Source organism: Ranitomeya variabilis, chromosome 1 (genome assembly GCF_051348905.1).
Source record: "Ranitomeya variabilis isolate aRanVar5 chromosome 1, aRanVar5.hap1, whole genome shotgun sequence".
Taxonomy (NCBI): Eukaryota; Metazoa; Chordata; class Amphibia; order Anura; family Dendrobatidae; genus Ranitomeya; species Ranitomeya variabilis.
The window spans coordinates 1,064,969,028-1,064,984,341 of NC_135232.1; the positions used below are offsets into that span (position 1 = coordinate 1,064,969,028).

The following is a 15,314-nucleotide window of genomic DNA, read 5'->3' on the forward strand; positions in this document are numbered from 1 at the left end:
TGCTGATCTGCGCGCTCTCAATATGGGATCTGATCCCTCACCCTGAAATAAATGCTAATTTCGCCGTACTAATGTCTTGCTGTGTAGCCTTCAGCTGCTGTTTTGTCTGATGCCAGCCTGCTGGGCACAACATGGTGTCAGGGTGGCACCTTCTGTCCTTTGTGTAATACCTGCAATGGCCAATAGACAGCGGCAAGTTCAGGCCAGTAACCAGCAGCCATGGACTAGATGCTGAGTCGTTGGACTGGTCACACAGGACAACGAGCAATAACTGTAATGGAAAGATCACTAATCAGGTGCACTGTCCCTGTATATGTGCATGTTATCGGTAGCACATCACGACCTCCACCAGGCAACATGCTGCCGAGAATGACAACGTATATACATGGACAGCGCATTGCCCAGTGGACTAGCATTGTGCTCGGGTTTACATGGGCCTGGAACGTGTTACTATGAAAACTTGTTCGTCAATTGTCTCCTCCAAGGAAAGCCTTAAGCTCTGACTCTACACCTGTTGTGGAACTACTACTCCCAGGATGCTGCAAACCTTTAGTTGTATAAAGTTGCTTTTTAATGATGTCCACTTGGGTGGGTGTTAAAGTGCAGCTGATCCATGTATGGTGGGCTAATGGCTCTTCTCATCTTGTGCTCTTCCAGAATGAAGACCATTCTCAGCAACCAGACTGTTGACATCCCTGACAAGGGTGAGTGTCTCTTATGTGGACATGTCGTGTTCTGTCTAATAAGTCGCGTTCTTACAGACTTCTTTTTCTTTATAGTTAATATTTCCTTGAGGGGCCGCACAGTTACTGTGAAGGGGCCCAGAGGAAGCCTGCAGAGAAACTTCAACCACATCAATGTGGAATTGTGCTTGCTGGGCAGGAAGAAGAGGAGGGTGAGTATTAGGAGATCGCCAGGACGTTACGTTTTTATCCGGTCCTTGTGAACTGTTCAGCAGTGGTGACATTCAAACATGTACGTGACTGCTGTCCTAAGTAATGTCTACATGTCTTACAAGACCCCAGTCATCAGTGGTTGACCAGTGGAACCACCAGATCGACAGAGGATTTAACAAGTTTGTGTTGGTTATTTTAACACGTTCACTGCTTCAAGCATTCTTCTGAGATCCTGACTTTGGACAGAGGTCTGCAGTCACTGTGACTTCATACTGCTGGCGCTGATCACTGTGACGATTCCCCAGGCATTACCACGCTCAGAAGTCACATGATTGCTTGCATGCGTTATCCATACGTGTGGTCACATGACGACTAGTCTCGTTCGGTTTCCTTCACTTACAGTGAGAGAAGCTGAACTCGTCTAGTTGCCTTGCGGCCATAAGTCTGCAAATTGCGTACATGCAGTATTAAGGCCGCCCCCTCGCAGCCGCAATACCAGGGAATCGTGACGGAGATCCTCTATCACAATGTCATGATTCAGCAGTATACAGTCATAGTGACTGCAGACTTTTTCCGGAGTCTGGACAACTTCTTAAAGGGGTTTTCTGTATGCTGATGGCATGTCTGTGTTTCACATAACATAAGCTGCTGCCTACTGTATGACAGTGCAGAGCTGCATTTCTGCCGTTTCCCCATTGTTTACCAGCGGCATCGGTGACCTCACACCAGCAGTGAATGTGACGGATAAAGGCTGTGATTAATGGCTGCGTTAGGAGTGGACAGGCCGCGCTGGATGAGGCAGGTGCCAGCTTATTTTATATTACATGGACATGCCATTGGTGTGCAGAACATGGAAAACCCATGCAGGATTGTTGAATACTACCATTTTATAATCTCATGTCTGTAACATCCTCATGACATGACTTGCATTGAAATATTCCGTGTGCATATCGCATATTCGCAGTCATGTGATCGGCCGTTTTTGTTGGTCTGTAACAATGACGTGCCATTGACACAGGACTTTGTCAGCCAGTCGCCGCCTCTGCCATGTTGGTTTTGTGTCTCCTTAGCTGCTATCTTAAGCTGTACTGACATGCTGCCTGGTTGCTTCTCTTTCAGCTCCGTGTAGACAAATGGTGGGGAAACAGGAAGGAGCTGGCCACGGTGCGCACAATCTGCAGCCATGTGCAGAACATGATCAAGGGAGTCACTCTGGTGAGTTAAAGTGCACAGCGCTTCATCTGCTGAAGGTAATCTTTTTTTCACGTGTGCAATTTACTTGTTAAAAAACCTCTCTGTTTTTAAGATTAGAGGGAGTTTTAATTTGGTTAATGGCTCATTGCCGTCCACCTCTGCAGTCTATCAGCAGTGGACGGTCTATTAGCTATGGAGCGCAGCGCTTTACATTCCTTCCCAACAGAGCCTGCTCTCAATCTTGACTATCTGGCCAGCCTCAGTGCCCCAGAGCATATCCACTGCTGAAAAGGCAGTGTCCTCTGCAGCGCCGCAAAGCACACAGTTCAGGCCAACATCATGATCGTGCCGTTGGTTCGTACTGTCATCATGTGGGAATGAGGAGCACACCTCCCCCTGCAAGCAAAAAACTGGGAGGCATAGGTTCAATTCACTCCTGAAGAAAATATGAGCAGAACCTTCTAAAGACTTTTCCACTACTAAATTCAGTCAGCAGACTGTTATATATGTACACACTGGTGTCTATTCTCTGACATTGTACAGTAGCTGTGGGCTCGGAGCGTTCTCACCTTAGATGTTTGACATGTCTAGGAGAGGGATAAATGTACCAGCCTATTTACAGCATGTCTAGGAGAGGGATAAAGGTCCCAGCCTATTTACGGCATGTCTAGGAGAGGGTTAAAGGTCCCAGCCTGTTTGGCATGTCTTGGACAGGGTTAAAGGTCCCAGCCTATTTACAGCATGTCTAGGAGAGGGATAAAGGTCCCAGCCTATTTACAGCATGTCTAGGAGAGGGATAAAGGTCCCAGCCTATTTACAGCGTGTCTTGGACAGGGATAAAGGTCCCAGCCTATTTACAGCATGTCTAGGAGAGGGATAAAGGTCCCAGCATAATTACAGCATGTCTTGGACAGGGATAAAGGTCCCAGCCTATTTACAGCGTGTCTAGGAGAGGGATAAAGGTCCCAGCCTATTTACAGCGTGTCTAGGAGAGGGATAAAGGTCCCAGCCTATTTACGGCATGTCTAGGAGAGGGATAAAGGTCCCAGCCTATTTACGGCATGTCTAGGAGAGGGATAAAGGTCCCAGCCTATTTACAGCGTGTCTTGGACAGGGATAAAGGTCCCAGCCTATTTACCGCATGTCTAGGAGAGGGATAAAGGTCCCAGCCTATTTACAGCATGTCTAGGAGAGGGATAAAGGTCCCAGCCTATTTACAGCGTGTCTAGGAGAGGGATAAAGGTCCCAGCCTATTTACGGCATGTCTAGGAGAGGGATAAAGGTCCCAGCCTATTTACGGCATGTCTAGGAGAGGGATAAAGGTCCCAGCCTATTTACAGCGTGTCTTGGACAGGGATAAAGGTCCCAGCCTATTTACCGCATGTCTAGGAGAGGGATAAAGGTCCCAGCATAATTACAGCATGTCTAGGAGAGGGATAAAGGTCCCAGCATAATTACAGCATGTCTAATAGAGGGATAAAGGTCCCAGCCTATTTACGGCATGTCTAGGAGAGGGATAAAGGTCCCAGCCTATTTACGGCATGTGTAGGAGAGGGATAAAGGTGCCAGCCTATTTATGGCATGTCTTGGACAGGGTTAAAGGTCCCAGCCTATTTACAGCATGTCTAGGAGAGGGATAAAGGGCCCAGCCTATTAACAGCATGGCTAGGAGAAGGATAAAGGGCCCAGCCTTATGGCACATATCTGAGCTAGGATTCCATGTATTGTAGTCCATGTATACATTGCATCTGACTAGTCCAAATACTGCTGGATTGTAAGTCACGGAAGCTACCTGCAGTAAAAGCTTAAAAAGTTCCTGCTGTAATATTTATCCTGTGCTCATTGTCTCCTAGGGTTTTCGTTACAAGATGAGATCAGTGTACGCTCACTTTCCAATTAACGTAGTTATCCAGGAAAATGGGGCACTCGTGGAGATAAGAAACTTCTTGGGAGAAAAGTACATCCGCCGGGTGCGCATGAGAGCAGGTATGTGCAGAGCAGACACCGGACGTCCGGTTATATTAGAGGCCTTTTCAATTCACTGCTCAAATTATCTGTTTGGGTCACCATCGATTTTCTGCATCTGGTCATATATTTGCTTCAGTATCTGTCGGTTATTCTAAGTTTGTGGTACGTGACAATTGCTGCTATGCAATGTAGAGCTGTTGCAGTTATTTTTAGAATTTATTTATTTTTTTGTGCAATGGCTCCAAAAACTGCTTTAAATAAAAAAAATTTCCTGATTCATAAGGGAAATCAGTTTTGCTGTTTAATGAGGGAGTCTTTTTTTTTTTTTTTTTCCCTCTGAAGAATTTTGAAGAAATACTCAGTGGAGAAAGTCACTGCTTTCATGCAGCTCCTGATATAAAACAAAAACTTCTTCTGGTCCAGTCTCTCCTATAGACCTCGGCTGCCTCTGTTATCCTGTAAAATTGCCTGATGAGCACTTGAGCCATCGCTAATGCTGACCACAGGAATTGGGCTTTGTATTTTTGCCTTATAACCTTTTGTTCAGGATTTTGCATGCATTTCATTCTCGCCATCCAAACATGGAACCACTTGAGTGTGTAATGTTGTTGGTGTCAGTTCCGATTTACTGTAAGACTGATCCAGCATAGTATTTATGGCATCCATGATGCCAATGTGAACAGCGCCTTTGCTCATTGCTATGCATCTCCTATATTTTTCAGGATTGCGTTGTGCGTATCCAGGATCTCACTATGTGTAACTATATAATGTGTTCTCTTTTCTTGTAGGTGTTGTCTGTGCTCTGTCCCAAGCCCAGAAGGATGAACTTGTTCTTGAAGGCAATGACATTGAGTTGGTGTCAAACTCCGGTAAGTTGTATATTCTGGTGTTAATGTGTAGATGACGGGGTGTTGAAAATGTAAGTGAATGGCCACAATCATCATTGCTTATAGGCTTTGGCATTAAGGCACTTTTTACTTCAGTGAATGCCTGGGACTTTTTACTTTGGTGATTTACATTGTGAACCAGCGGGAGTATGGCTGACTGCTTTAACAATCTTGTGGAAAAGTGTCCCGCTGTATTGTATTGGAGCCATTTAAAACTGGCCAAGGATCGGTAAAATATTATGGGTCATTATTGAGACTTGAGGATGTAAATCTGTTTTCAATTCAAATTGATCAGCAAAGTATTTTGGCCAGTAAGGATCATTTGTGACCGATAATCACATAATTCTAATGTCCGTATGGCAGCCAGATTCCAGCTCCCGGTTAGGACCAGCTTTAGGGATTTTGTACAGAGCTTTTGCCGGCTGGGACAAGTCGCTGCATCCGGCTCAGGTGTGAAGACTGATTTCTGCCAAAACACAGGTTTTACTTCTGGATGATCCAACAGTGGTGGAGAATGTTGGCAAATGTTAATGACGCCCGTGTAACTGCAGCATGATCGAGGGGGACGGATGGGTCGCCATAGCTGCCTGCCCGTGGCTGTCTTTGGCCCTCCTATACCACACTGTGTAAGGTTGATAGAACATACTTTTAACTAGATACGGTCTATTTGCATGTTCAAGTCCTCTCTGGAATCTAAAGTATAAAAAAAAATGGAACCTCTAGAATTGCGATTTTTCTCCTTCGCCTCATTGGGGGACATAGACTGTGGGTGCATGCTGCTGCCACTAGGTTCATTGTAACTTCTGCAACAACAAAAAAATGCAATTAGAAGCGATCAAAACATTGTACTTATTCCAAAATTGTGTAATGAAAAACTTACTCCACAAAAGACGAGGCTCACATGGCTCCATCGGCAGATCAATATTTTTCCTACACTGAGTAGAGCAGTAGTTTCTCATTTTCCACAGCGGATTTTTGGGAATATTGGCTGATGGCCCCCCCAGTGGATAGGAGTTTGTGTCTGTGAAATACCCTATTTAAGGTTGTCATGTACTTTTTTTTTTTTTTTTTTTTAGCGGAAACTCAAGCTATAGTCTTCACCTGGAAAAAGAAAAATATGTAAATGTTATAAGACCATGCAACCAAAACCTGCTCTCCCGGCCGTAAAAACGCTGTGTACAAAACGCAGGTTTTGCTGCTTGATTTCTAGGGACTGGTTATGTGTGTGCTTTGTCTGCAGTATGAGTCTCTGCACATTTTGCGTTTCTCTGGTTTTTCTGATCACCATCCAAGTGAGATTCCTGGAGGTTAATGCACATTTGCTTATTTTTTTTCCTTGCGGATTTGGGTCAGATTTATATATTCAGCATGTCAATTCTTTTGAAAATTTTGGCTGCAGATTTTGTCCATATAAATGAGTGGTGGAAAAATTTGGAACAAAAAAAGCATGGAAAAAATGCATGTTCTTCCTGCCAACACATCAGGATTTGTAGGAGAATTTTCTGCTGCAAATCCTGAAAGTGTGCACATACCCTTAGTTCAAGTTTGTTTTATTCACACAGAAAAAAAATATGCCGTGATACCGGTTTCCGGTGGTGGTTTTTTGTTTTTGCCCCATTTTTGCACTTTCATTGCTTTCTAAAAAGCTGCAGACTAAAATAACTACTGCAGTTACCTGATTAAATCAGGAGAAAAAGCCGTGTGCACGACATTTCTGAAATCACATAGCTTTTGCTATAACACTAAAATGCGGCTTCTTTGCTGCAGAAAGACAGTAAAAAGAAAAAAAAAAAGCTGCGAAAAATGCGTGAACATAGTCCACGTCCTGCCTCCGTGTGCGGTGTCAGAGGATGTCTGGATTTAAATGTTGCATGTTTTCTTTTAGCTGCTTTGATCCAACAAGCAACTACAGTGAAGAACAAGGATATCAGAAAGTTCTTGGACGGCATCTATGTCTCCGAGAAAGGAACAGTTCAGCAGTCTGAAGATTAAGAGGTAAGTTGCAAGGTTCTGTACATAGTGACATTATGGTGACATGTAATGTTAGGTGTGAAGGCCTGTATAGACTTGTCTGTATATAATGTCCCAGTAATCACTAATTCTATATCTAAGCTGGCCATACACATAAGTATTATTTATTATTTATTTATATAGCACCATTAATTCCATGGTGCTGTACATTGGACGGGGTTACATCAAAATACAAAATATCAATAACAGTAAATAAAACTAACAATGACAGACTGATACAGAGGTTTGATGACCCTGCCCTTGTGGGCTTACATTCTACAGGATTATAGGGAAGGAGACAGTAGGTTGGGGTTGCAGTATTTCCGATGGTGTTGAGGTGGCCGTGTGGTCATTACAGGTTGTAAGTTTCTTTGAAGAGATGGGTTTTCAGATTTCTTTTGAATGATCCAAATGTGGTGGATAACCGGACGTGTTGGGGCACAGAATTCCAGAGGATGGGGGATATTCGGGAGAAGTCTTGGAGGCGATTGGGTAAGGAGTAGTGATGAGCGAGTGTACTTGTTGCTCGGGTGACCTCCGAGTATTTGTTAGTGTTCGGAGATTTAGTTTTCATCACGGCAGCTGAATGATTTACAGCTACTAGCCAGGCTGAGTACATGTGGGTGTTGCCTGGTTGCTAGGGAATCCCCACATGTAATCAAGCTGGCTAGTAGCTGTAAATCATGCTGCTGAGGAGATGAAAACTTAATCTCCGAGCAGTCATAAATACTCGGATGTCACCCGAACAACGAGTACACTCGCTCTTCACTAGTAAGGAGCGAATAAGCGTGGAGGAGAGAAGGAGGTCTTGGGAGGACCGGGGGTTACGTGAGGGAAGATACTGAGCGATTAGTTCGGAAATGTACGGAAGAGAAAGGTTATGGATGGCTTTGTAGGTCAGTGTTAGTAGTTTAAACTGGATACGCTGGGAAATTGGGAGCCAGTAAAGGGATTTGCAGAGAGAGGAAGCAGGAGTGTAGCGAGGAGAGAGATTAATTAGTCGGATAGCAGAGTTAAGGACAGACTGGAGGGGTGCGAGCGAGTTAGAAGGTAGGCCACAGAGGAGGATGTTGCAGTAGTCGAGGCGGGAGATGACATAAGTAGGCTATCTGCCAAACATGCTGACTCAAGTCTTGCACGGGACCACTTGACCGAACTTTGGGCCTCTGACACTTCTGGCAGGGGATGACCATGGGGCACCCATATACAATTATCTAATCCAGCTGAAATGAGCAGTTTCTGCCAACTTTTATCTTTTTGGGGGCCATTACTTGCAAAACTACTACCTATGGCATGTAAAAAGGTCTGTTTTTGTGGGTCCAGGTGCTCTTCACTTGTCTTTGACAAAAGCAGAACTCAGTTTGGAACAGAGTCCCACAGACTTTCAGGTAAAGGAGTCCTTAGTTTTGGAGCAACGTGAAGCTCACAGAAGCATAAAATGGTGGAGTTTAGGGGACCTGGACCCCAAGTGATCAAGTTGTGTATAGAGTTACACTTAACATTGTCAGCCACATGTAGACGGCTGACTGCCGACCACTGGCTACTGAAATTCCAGCTGTAGTTGTCATTGCCATATTTTATGAATTTTATGATAGTAATGCACACAGGTGTAATATTACCTCGGCAGTGCACTGTTCCTCTTGGTTATAAGCATTGTTACATACCATAGAATAAGTAGTTTACATGATGGCCTGTATTGTTATGGGTAGACTGACAGTGTAGGAGCTGTAAGTGTGTTAAATAGCAAGTCTTACTATGTTTGGATGCTCAATAATTTACTTCTGAAATTCTGGCATTACCACAAACTTAAATATTTTCTTTTTCTCTTTTTCAGGTTAATTTCAGATGTCTGAGTTGAGTGCTGCGTTCAATAAAGTCCATTTATCTAAGCGTTTGCCTGTGACTGTTTGATATCCGTCTTGGAGGTTTTTGTGCCTGAGGAGGAGACTGTTCTGCTGCTAACAAGCCATTTTATATAGGTTCAGGCTTTACTTGTTTCCTGATGGAACAATGTACACAGGCTGGTGATTATCTTAGTTTGCTTAAAAGCTCTTTGTTCTCGGCATCGTCCTGTGTGAATAGGACTCGTTCTGCTGAGAAACAAGTAGCAGTTCAGTGCCACGAGTCAGGCTGTTACCCCACCTTTACATTAATGGCTACTGGCCAGTTATCAAGTAGGTATATATACGTATTCCGGGCCTAGTAGCAGTGAGCGTTCTAAATTCTGTTTTCTTCTTTTCCGAAGAAAATAAAATTGCAGTATGCACGATTTGGCTCAGTCAGATGGCACTCACCGATTCATGTCTATGGGGTTTTTTTTTTTTTTTTTTTTTGGGGGGGGGGGGAAATCTGACCACAGTGTGGTCCCAGTTTTTAGACTAGCATAATGGGGAAGGCTTTTTTTTTTGTTTTTCTTTCTGTCTTCGAGAAAACCAGATCCCAGTGTGATTTGCATAATCAGACCGATTTTCTCGGATGGAGAGATTGGTTGTGACACCCCGGCCTTAAGCGGAGTTCCGTTTTGACACTGCATAATTTTTCAGAAACAAAAAATGCTGCTCACTTCATTTCCAAAGTGAATGGGATTTATAAGTGTCATCTTATGCATTTTTATTTATTTATTTTTTTAAATTGTATACCGCTGTGCATGGTTTAGGGACAATTATCTATCTTCAGCTGCTAATCAGCTTTGCTTCGCAGTAGCCACACTGAATATGTAGCCTGAATATGTTCACGAACATCTATGGGAAAGTAACCTGGTTTGAGTTATTCTGTGGCAATCGCCATATGCCAAAGATGTATCCTGTTGTATGCTTTAGAATTATCAGTCTTGATTATATGGCTGCTGAAAAGTGATCCCTTTGGGATAAGAAGCCTCAGTTCTAGCGCCTGTGTGAAAACTGTCCTTCACAAGGGGTTAGGCTACTTTCACACTAGCGTTAACTGCAATACGTCGCAAATGCGTCGTTTTGCCGAAAATACGCATCCAGCAAAAGTTCTTGCTGGATACGTTTTTTCGTCATAGACTAACATTAGCGACGCATTTGCGACGCATTGCCAAACGTCGCGTCCATTTTGCGACGCTTGGGCGTGTGGTAGCGGACCGTCGGGAGAAAAAAACGTTACATGTAACGTTTTTTGCTCCCGACGGTCTGCTTTTTCCGACCGCGCATGCGCGGCCGGAACTCCGCCCCCACCTCCCCGCACTTCCCCGCACCTCACAATGGGGCAGCGGATGCGTGGGAAAAATGCATCCGCTGCCCCCGTTGTGCGGCGGAGACCACGCTAGCGTCGGGAACCTCGGCCCGACGCACAGCGACGGGTTGTTCCCGACGCTAGTGTGAAAGTAGCCTTATTCCCATCTATAGAAGTATCACTAATGAATTGGAGGGATAACTATGTAACTGGGTGTCAGGAGGGCACCACCAATATGTAAAAAGCGATCAGCTGCTACATATCCTATACTGAAGCATTTAAAAAAAAGAACAAGAGATATGTCCACAAATAGTGATCACCTCAAATTAATTGTGTTCAATGACAAGACAATACACAAGGATTAAATAAATTTAACAAGGCACAACATGGCTATATTATAATAACCAACCTAGTCTGTATAGGACCTAGGTCTGCCCAACCAGCATAATAAACTGCATATGGTAAAGAGTCTGCCTATACCGATGGAACTGTAAGGCTACGTTCACATTTGCGTTGTGCGCCGCAGCGCACAACGCAAACGAAAACGCGGCAAAACGCACGCTAAAACGCTGCGTTTTGCGCCGCATGCGTCCTTTTTGGCCGAAAGTTGGACGCAAAAAAAATGCAACTTGAAGCGTTTCTTGCGTCCAACGCTTGCGGCCATGCGGCGCAAAACGCAGCACAACGCATGTCCATGCGCCCCCATGTTAAGTATAGGGGCGCATGACGCATGCGGCGCCGCTGCGGCGCCCGACGCTGCGGCACTGACCGCAAATGTGAACGTAGCCTTAGCAAGTTGTAGTATTAAGCACGGCGGAGATGGAGATCCCACATCCTAGATATCACTGAATGAAATATTCCAGTTGTAAACCTTTATTCATTACATAGTGGAATGTGTTGAGAACAATGAAACCTAAAAGTGATCAATGTATATCACAACTAATATCCCACGGATTTCTGGAGTTGGAATGATGCATTAAATCAAAGTGGAAAATGAAGTTACAGGCTGATCCAACTTCAGTGGAAATGCCTCAAGACAAGGAAATGATGCTCAGTAGTGTGTCCTCCACGTGCCTGTATGACCTTCCTACAACGCCTGGGCATGCTCCTGAAGAGGCAGCAGATGGTCTCCTGAGGGATCTCCTCCCAGACCTGGACTAAAGCATCCGCCAACTCCTGGACAGTCTGGGGTGCAACATGACGTTGGTGGATGGTGCGAGACATGATGTCCCAGATGTGTTCAATCAGACTCAGGTCTGGGGAACGGGCGGGCCAGTCCATAGCTTCAATGTCTTCATCTTGCAGGAACTGCTGACATACTCCAGCCACATGAGGTCTGGCATTGTCCTGCATTAGGATGAACCCAGGGCCAACCACACCAGCATATGGACTCACAAGGGGTCTGAGGATCTCATCTCTACCTAATGGCAGTCAGGCTACCTCTGGCGAGCACATGGAGGGCTGTGCGGCCCTGCAAAGAAATGCCACCCCACACCATTACTGAACCACTGCCAAACCGGTCATGCCGAAGGATGTTGCAGGCAGCAGATCACTCTCCACGGCATCTCCAGACTGTCACATGTGCTCAGTGTGCACCTCCTTTCATCTGTGATGAGCACAGGGTGCCAGTGGCGAATTTGCCAATCCTGGTGTTCTGTGGCAAATGCCAAGTGTCCAGCACAGTGTTGGGCTGTGAGCTCAACCACCATCTATGGATGTCGGGCACTCAGACCATCCTCATGGAGTCGGTTTCTTAACAGATTGTGCAGACACATGCACATTTGTGGCCTGCTGGAGGTCATTTTGCAGGGCTCTGGCAGTGTTCCTCGCACAAAGGCTTAGGTAGCGGTCCTGCTGCAGGGTTTCCCTCCTACGGCCCCACCCGTCTCCTGGTGTACTGGCCTGTCTTCTGGTAGTGCCTCCAGCTTCTGGACACTACGCTGACAGACAGCAAACCTTACCACAGCTCGCATTGATGTGCCATCCTGGATGAGCTGCACTACTTGAGCCACTTGTGTGGGTTGTAGAGTCCGTCTCATGCTACCACGAGTGTGAAAGCACAACCAACATTCAAAAGTGACCAAAACATCAGCCAGAAAGCATTGGTACTGAGATGTGGTCTGTGGTCCTCACCTGCAGAACCACTCCTTCATTGAGGGTGTCTTGATAATTGCCAATAATTTTCATCTGTTGTCTATTCCATTTGCACAACAGCATGTAAAATTGATTGTCAAACAGTGTTGCTTCCTAAGTGGACAGATTGATTTACTTGGAGTTATATACTGTTTAAGTGTTCCCTTTATTTTTCTGCGCAGCGTGTGTATGTATATATAAAAAAATATATATATACACACACACGGTACAGGAAGTGTTCAAACCCCTTTACATTTCTCTTTGTTTCATTGCAGCCACTTGGTAAACTTAAAAAAAAAAAATCTTTTTCCTTATTAATGTACACTCTACACAGTATCTTGACTGGAAAAAAAACGGAAATGTGAAACTTTTTGCAAATTTAATAAAAACAAATATCACATGGTCATAATTATTCAGACCCTTTGCTCAGACACTCATATTTGAGTCACATGCTGTACATATCCTTGTGATCCTTCTTGAGATGGTTCTACTCCTTCATTGGAGTCCAGCTGTGTTTAATTAAACTGATAGGACCTGATTTGGAAAGGCACACACCTGTCTATATAAGACCTCACAGTGCATGTCAGACTAAATGAGAATCATGAGGTCAAAGGAGCTGAGAGACAGAATTATGGCAGGCAAAGATCTGGCCAAGGTTACAATAAAATTTCTGCAGTACTCAAGGTTCCAAAGAGCACAGTGGCCTCCATAATCCTTAAATGGAAGAAGCTTGGGACCACCAGAATTCTTCCTAGACCTGGCCATCCAGCCAAACTGAGCAATCGTGGGAGAAGAGCCTTGGTGGTGAAAATTCTAAGCGGCATGTGTGGAGAAAACCAGTCACTGCTTATCACCTGCCCAATACAATACCAACAGTGAAACGTGGTAGCAACATTCTATGGGGGTGATTTTCTCTATCCCCATGATGGCACCACGGAGAGAGGGGTCCGCCCCCAGGGACAGGGAACCTACAGGTGAAAAAAGGCGTACCTCTCTCCCACATCAGTTGGTTTCTTCGTGGGATTCCAGGGGGCTGGTCTGGTCGGTTCCTGACAGGGGGCGCCCTGTTACGGCTGGGTCCAGCAGGTTTTTTCTCCCCCCCCCCCCCCCCCCTACCTTTTTTCCGGCCCTGAAGCACCACCGCTGGGGTCGGCGGGCCCTATGGGTGAGTGTGGTGGGGGGAGGCAGTGAAGGAGGATCGAGCCTGCCTTCCCCACGGAAACAAAAAAGGGGGAGGAAGGAGGCAGGTGACGGCGGTCACCGATACAGCCTCCGTACCGCTGACGGTACATGGAGGTAGCGGCGGCTACGCTACCATAAAGTCCCAGGCGCAGAAGCTGGGCACACATGGGACCGCTGTAACGCCGGCCGCCTAACCGGAAGCACAGTGTGGGCAGAGACGGCAGGCGGAATGTTAGAGCGCACGCGCGGGCGTCCCGGATTATATCTTCCCTATAGGGCGCCCGTGGTCGGGACCGGAAGTAGTGCGTGCGCATGCGCAGATCACCACTTCCGACAGCGGGAATTTTAAAAAGGAGCACTTCCAGAGGGAATGTGTGGATTAAACCACCTCTTCACTAAACGCAGTGTGAAGGCCACTGAGTGACAAGGAGCAGCAAGATGCACAGGAGAGTGCACAATTGTCTCCTCAGCAAGTGCAGGTACAGCGGAACCAGCGCTCACAGCAACAACGCAAGGGAAATACTTCCTCTCAGCAGCGCAGCAGCAGTGGACGCTCAGGGTCACAACGCAGCCGGGTTTCTGGGAAAACTACACGACCGGTGACGAATCCAGTGGATATAGTCCCCAGGTCAGAGACGGTATCTCTTATTCACAGCGGGTGAGTGATCTACGTGAAAGTACTGATGTAATACGGGGTTACTCTTTCTCCTAGGGAAGAAAATGTACAGGCAAATCGAAGGACAAAGTGTGTGCTATATGTCCAGAAGAGCTACCTTCCTCCTGGGAGAAAAAGCTATGCGGCTCTTGCATAGAGAAAACAATTCAGGAGGAATCCCCGGCGTTTGCCTCGGACCTAAAATTGCTAATAAAAAGTCAGGTGGAGAGTGCCCTCAAAGGCATTAAAACTTCAAAGAAAAAACAAAGTCACAAATCTCCTGAATCTAGTGTAGACGAGTCAGAAAGTGAAACATCTGATTCTAGCAATTCCTCAACATCCGAGACCTCTTCGCTATCCTCAGAAAGGGGACGCAGTTGCTTCCCTATCGAAGAGACAGACGCGCTGGTAAAAGCCGTCAGATCAACCATGGGTCTGGTGGATGAACGCCTTAAAAGAACGGCACAAGATATAATGTTCAGTGGATTGGAACAAAAGAAAAGAAGAGTATTCCCGATAAACGAAAAAATTCTCTTTGATCAAAAAAGAATGGAAAAAAACAGACAAAGTTCTCTTGACCCCAAGAGAAAATACCCGTTTGATGACCCAGCCTGCTCATCCTGGAGCAAGGCACCAAAATTGGATGTGGCCATAGCAAAGGCCTCTAAAAAATTTGCCCTGCCTTTCGAGGACATGGGTACCCTAAAGGACCCGATGGACAAAAAAGCTGACGCTTTCTTAAAAAATTCCTGGGAAGCAGCAGGAGGTGGTCTAAAACCAGCCATCGCGGCCACTTGTACGGCCCGTGCCCTAATGGTATGGCTCGAGCACTTGGATTCCCAATTAAAAGGGAAAGTCTCAAGAGAGACAATACAAAACTCAGTGTCTGTGATGAAAGGTGCGGCAGCCTTCTTGGCCGACGCATCGGTAGATTCGGCTAGATTAGCAGCCAGGTCTGCGTCTTTCTCAAACGCCGCGAGACGTGCCCTGTGGCTAAAGTGCTGGCCGGGGGACTTTCAAACGAAGACCAAACTTCGCTCAATACCTTGCGAAGGTGAATTCCTGTTTGGGTCAACATTGGACGACATCCTCGAAAAAGTGGGGGATAAGAACAAATCCTTTCCCGGGTTCCCCAACCAGTATTATAGGCGTTCCTTTTGGAACAAAAAATTCATGCGGAGAAGACCCCCGAAA

At 45.8% G+C, this 15,314-nt stretch overlaps 1 protein-coding gene across 1 annotated transcript; it reads left to right on the forward strand.

Annotated features, from left to right (window-relative positions):
- Positions 1-576: 576 nt before the first annotated feature.
- Positions 577-8,844, forward strand: RPL9 (ribosomal protein L9). The gene is made up of 7 exons (XM_077279901.1): positions 577-704; positions 780-895; positions 2,016-2,111; positions 3,944-4,076; positions 4,847-4,927; positions 6,831-6,940; positions 8,790-8,844. The coding sequence occupies exons 1-6, from the start codon at positions 614-616 to the stop codon at positions 6,935-6,937; spliced, it is 624 nt and encodes a 207-aa protein (XP_077136016.1). The 5' UTR covers positions 577-613; the 3' UTR covers positions 6,938-6,940; positions 8,790-8,844.
- The last annotated feature ends 6,470 nt before the right edge of the window (positions 8,845-15,314 follow it).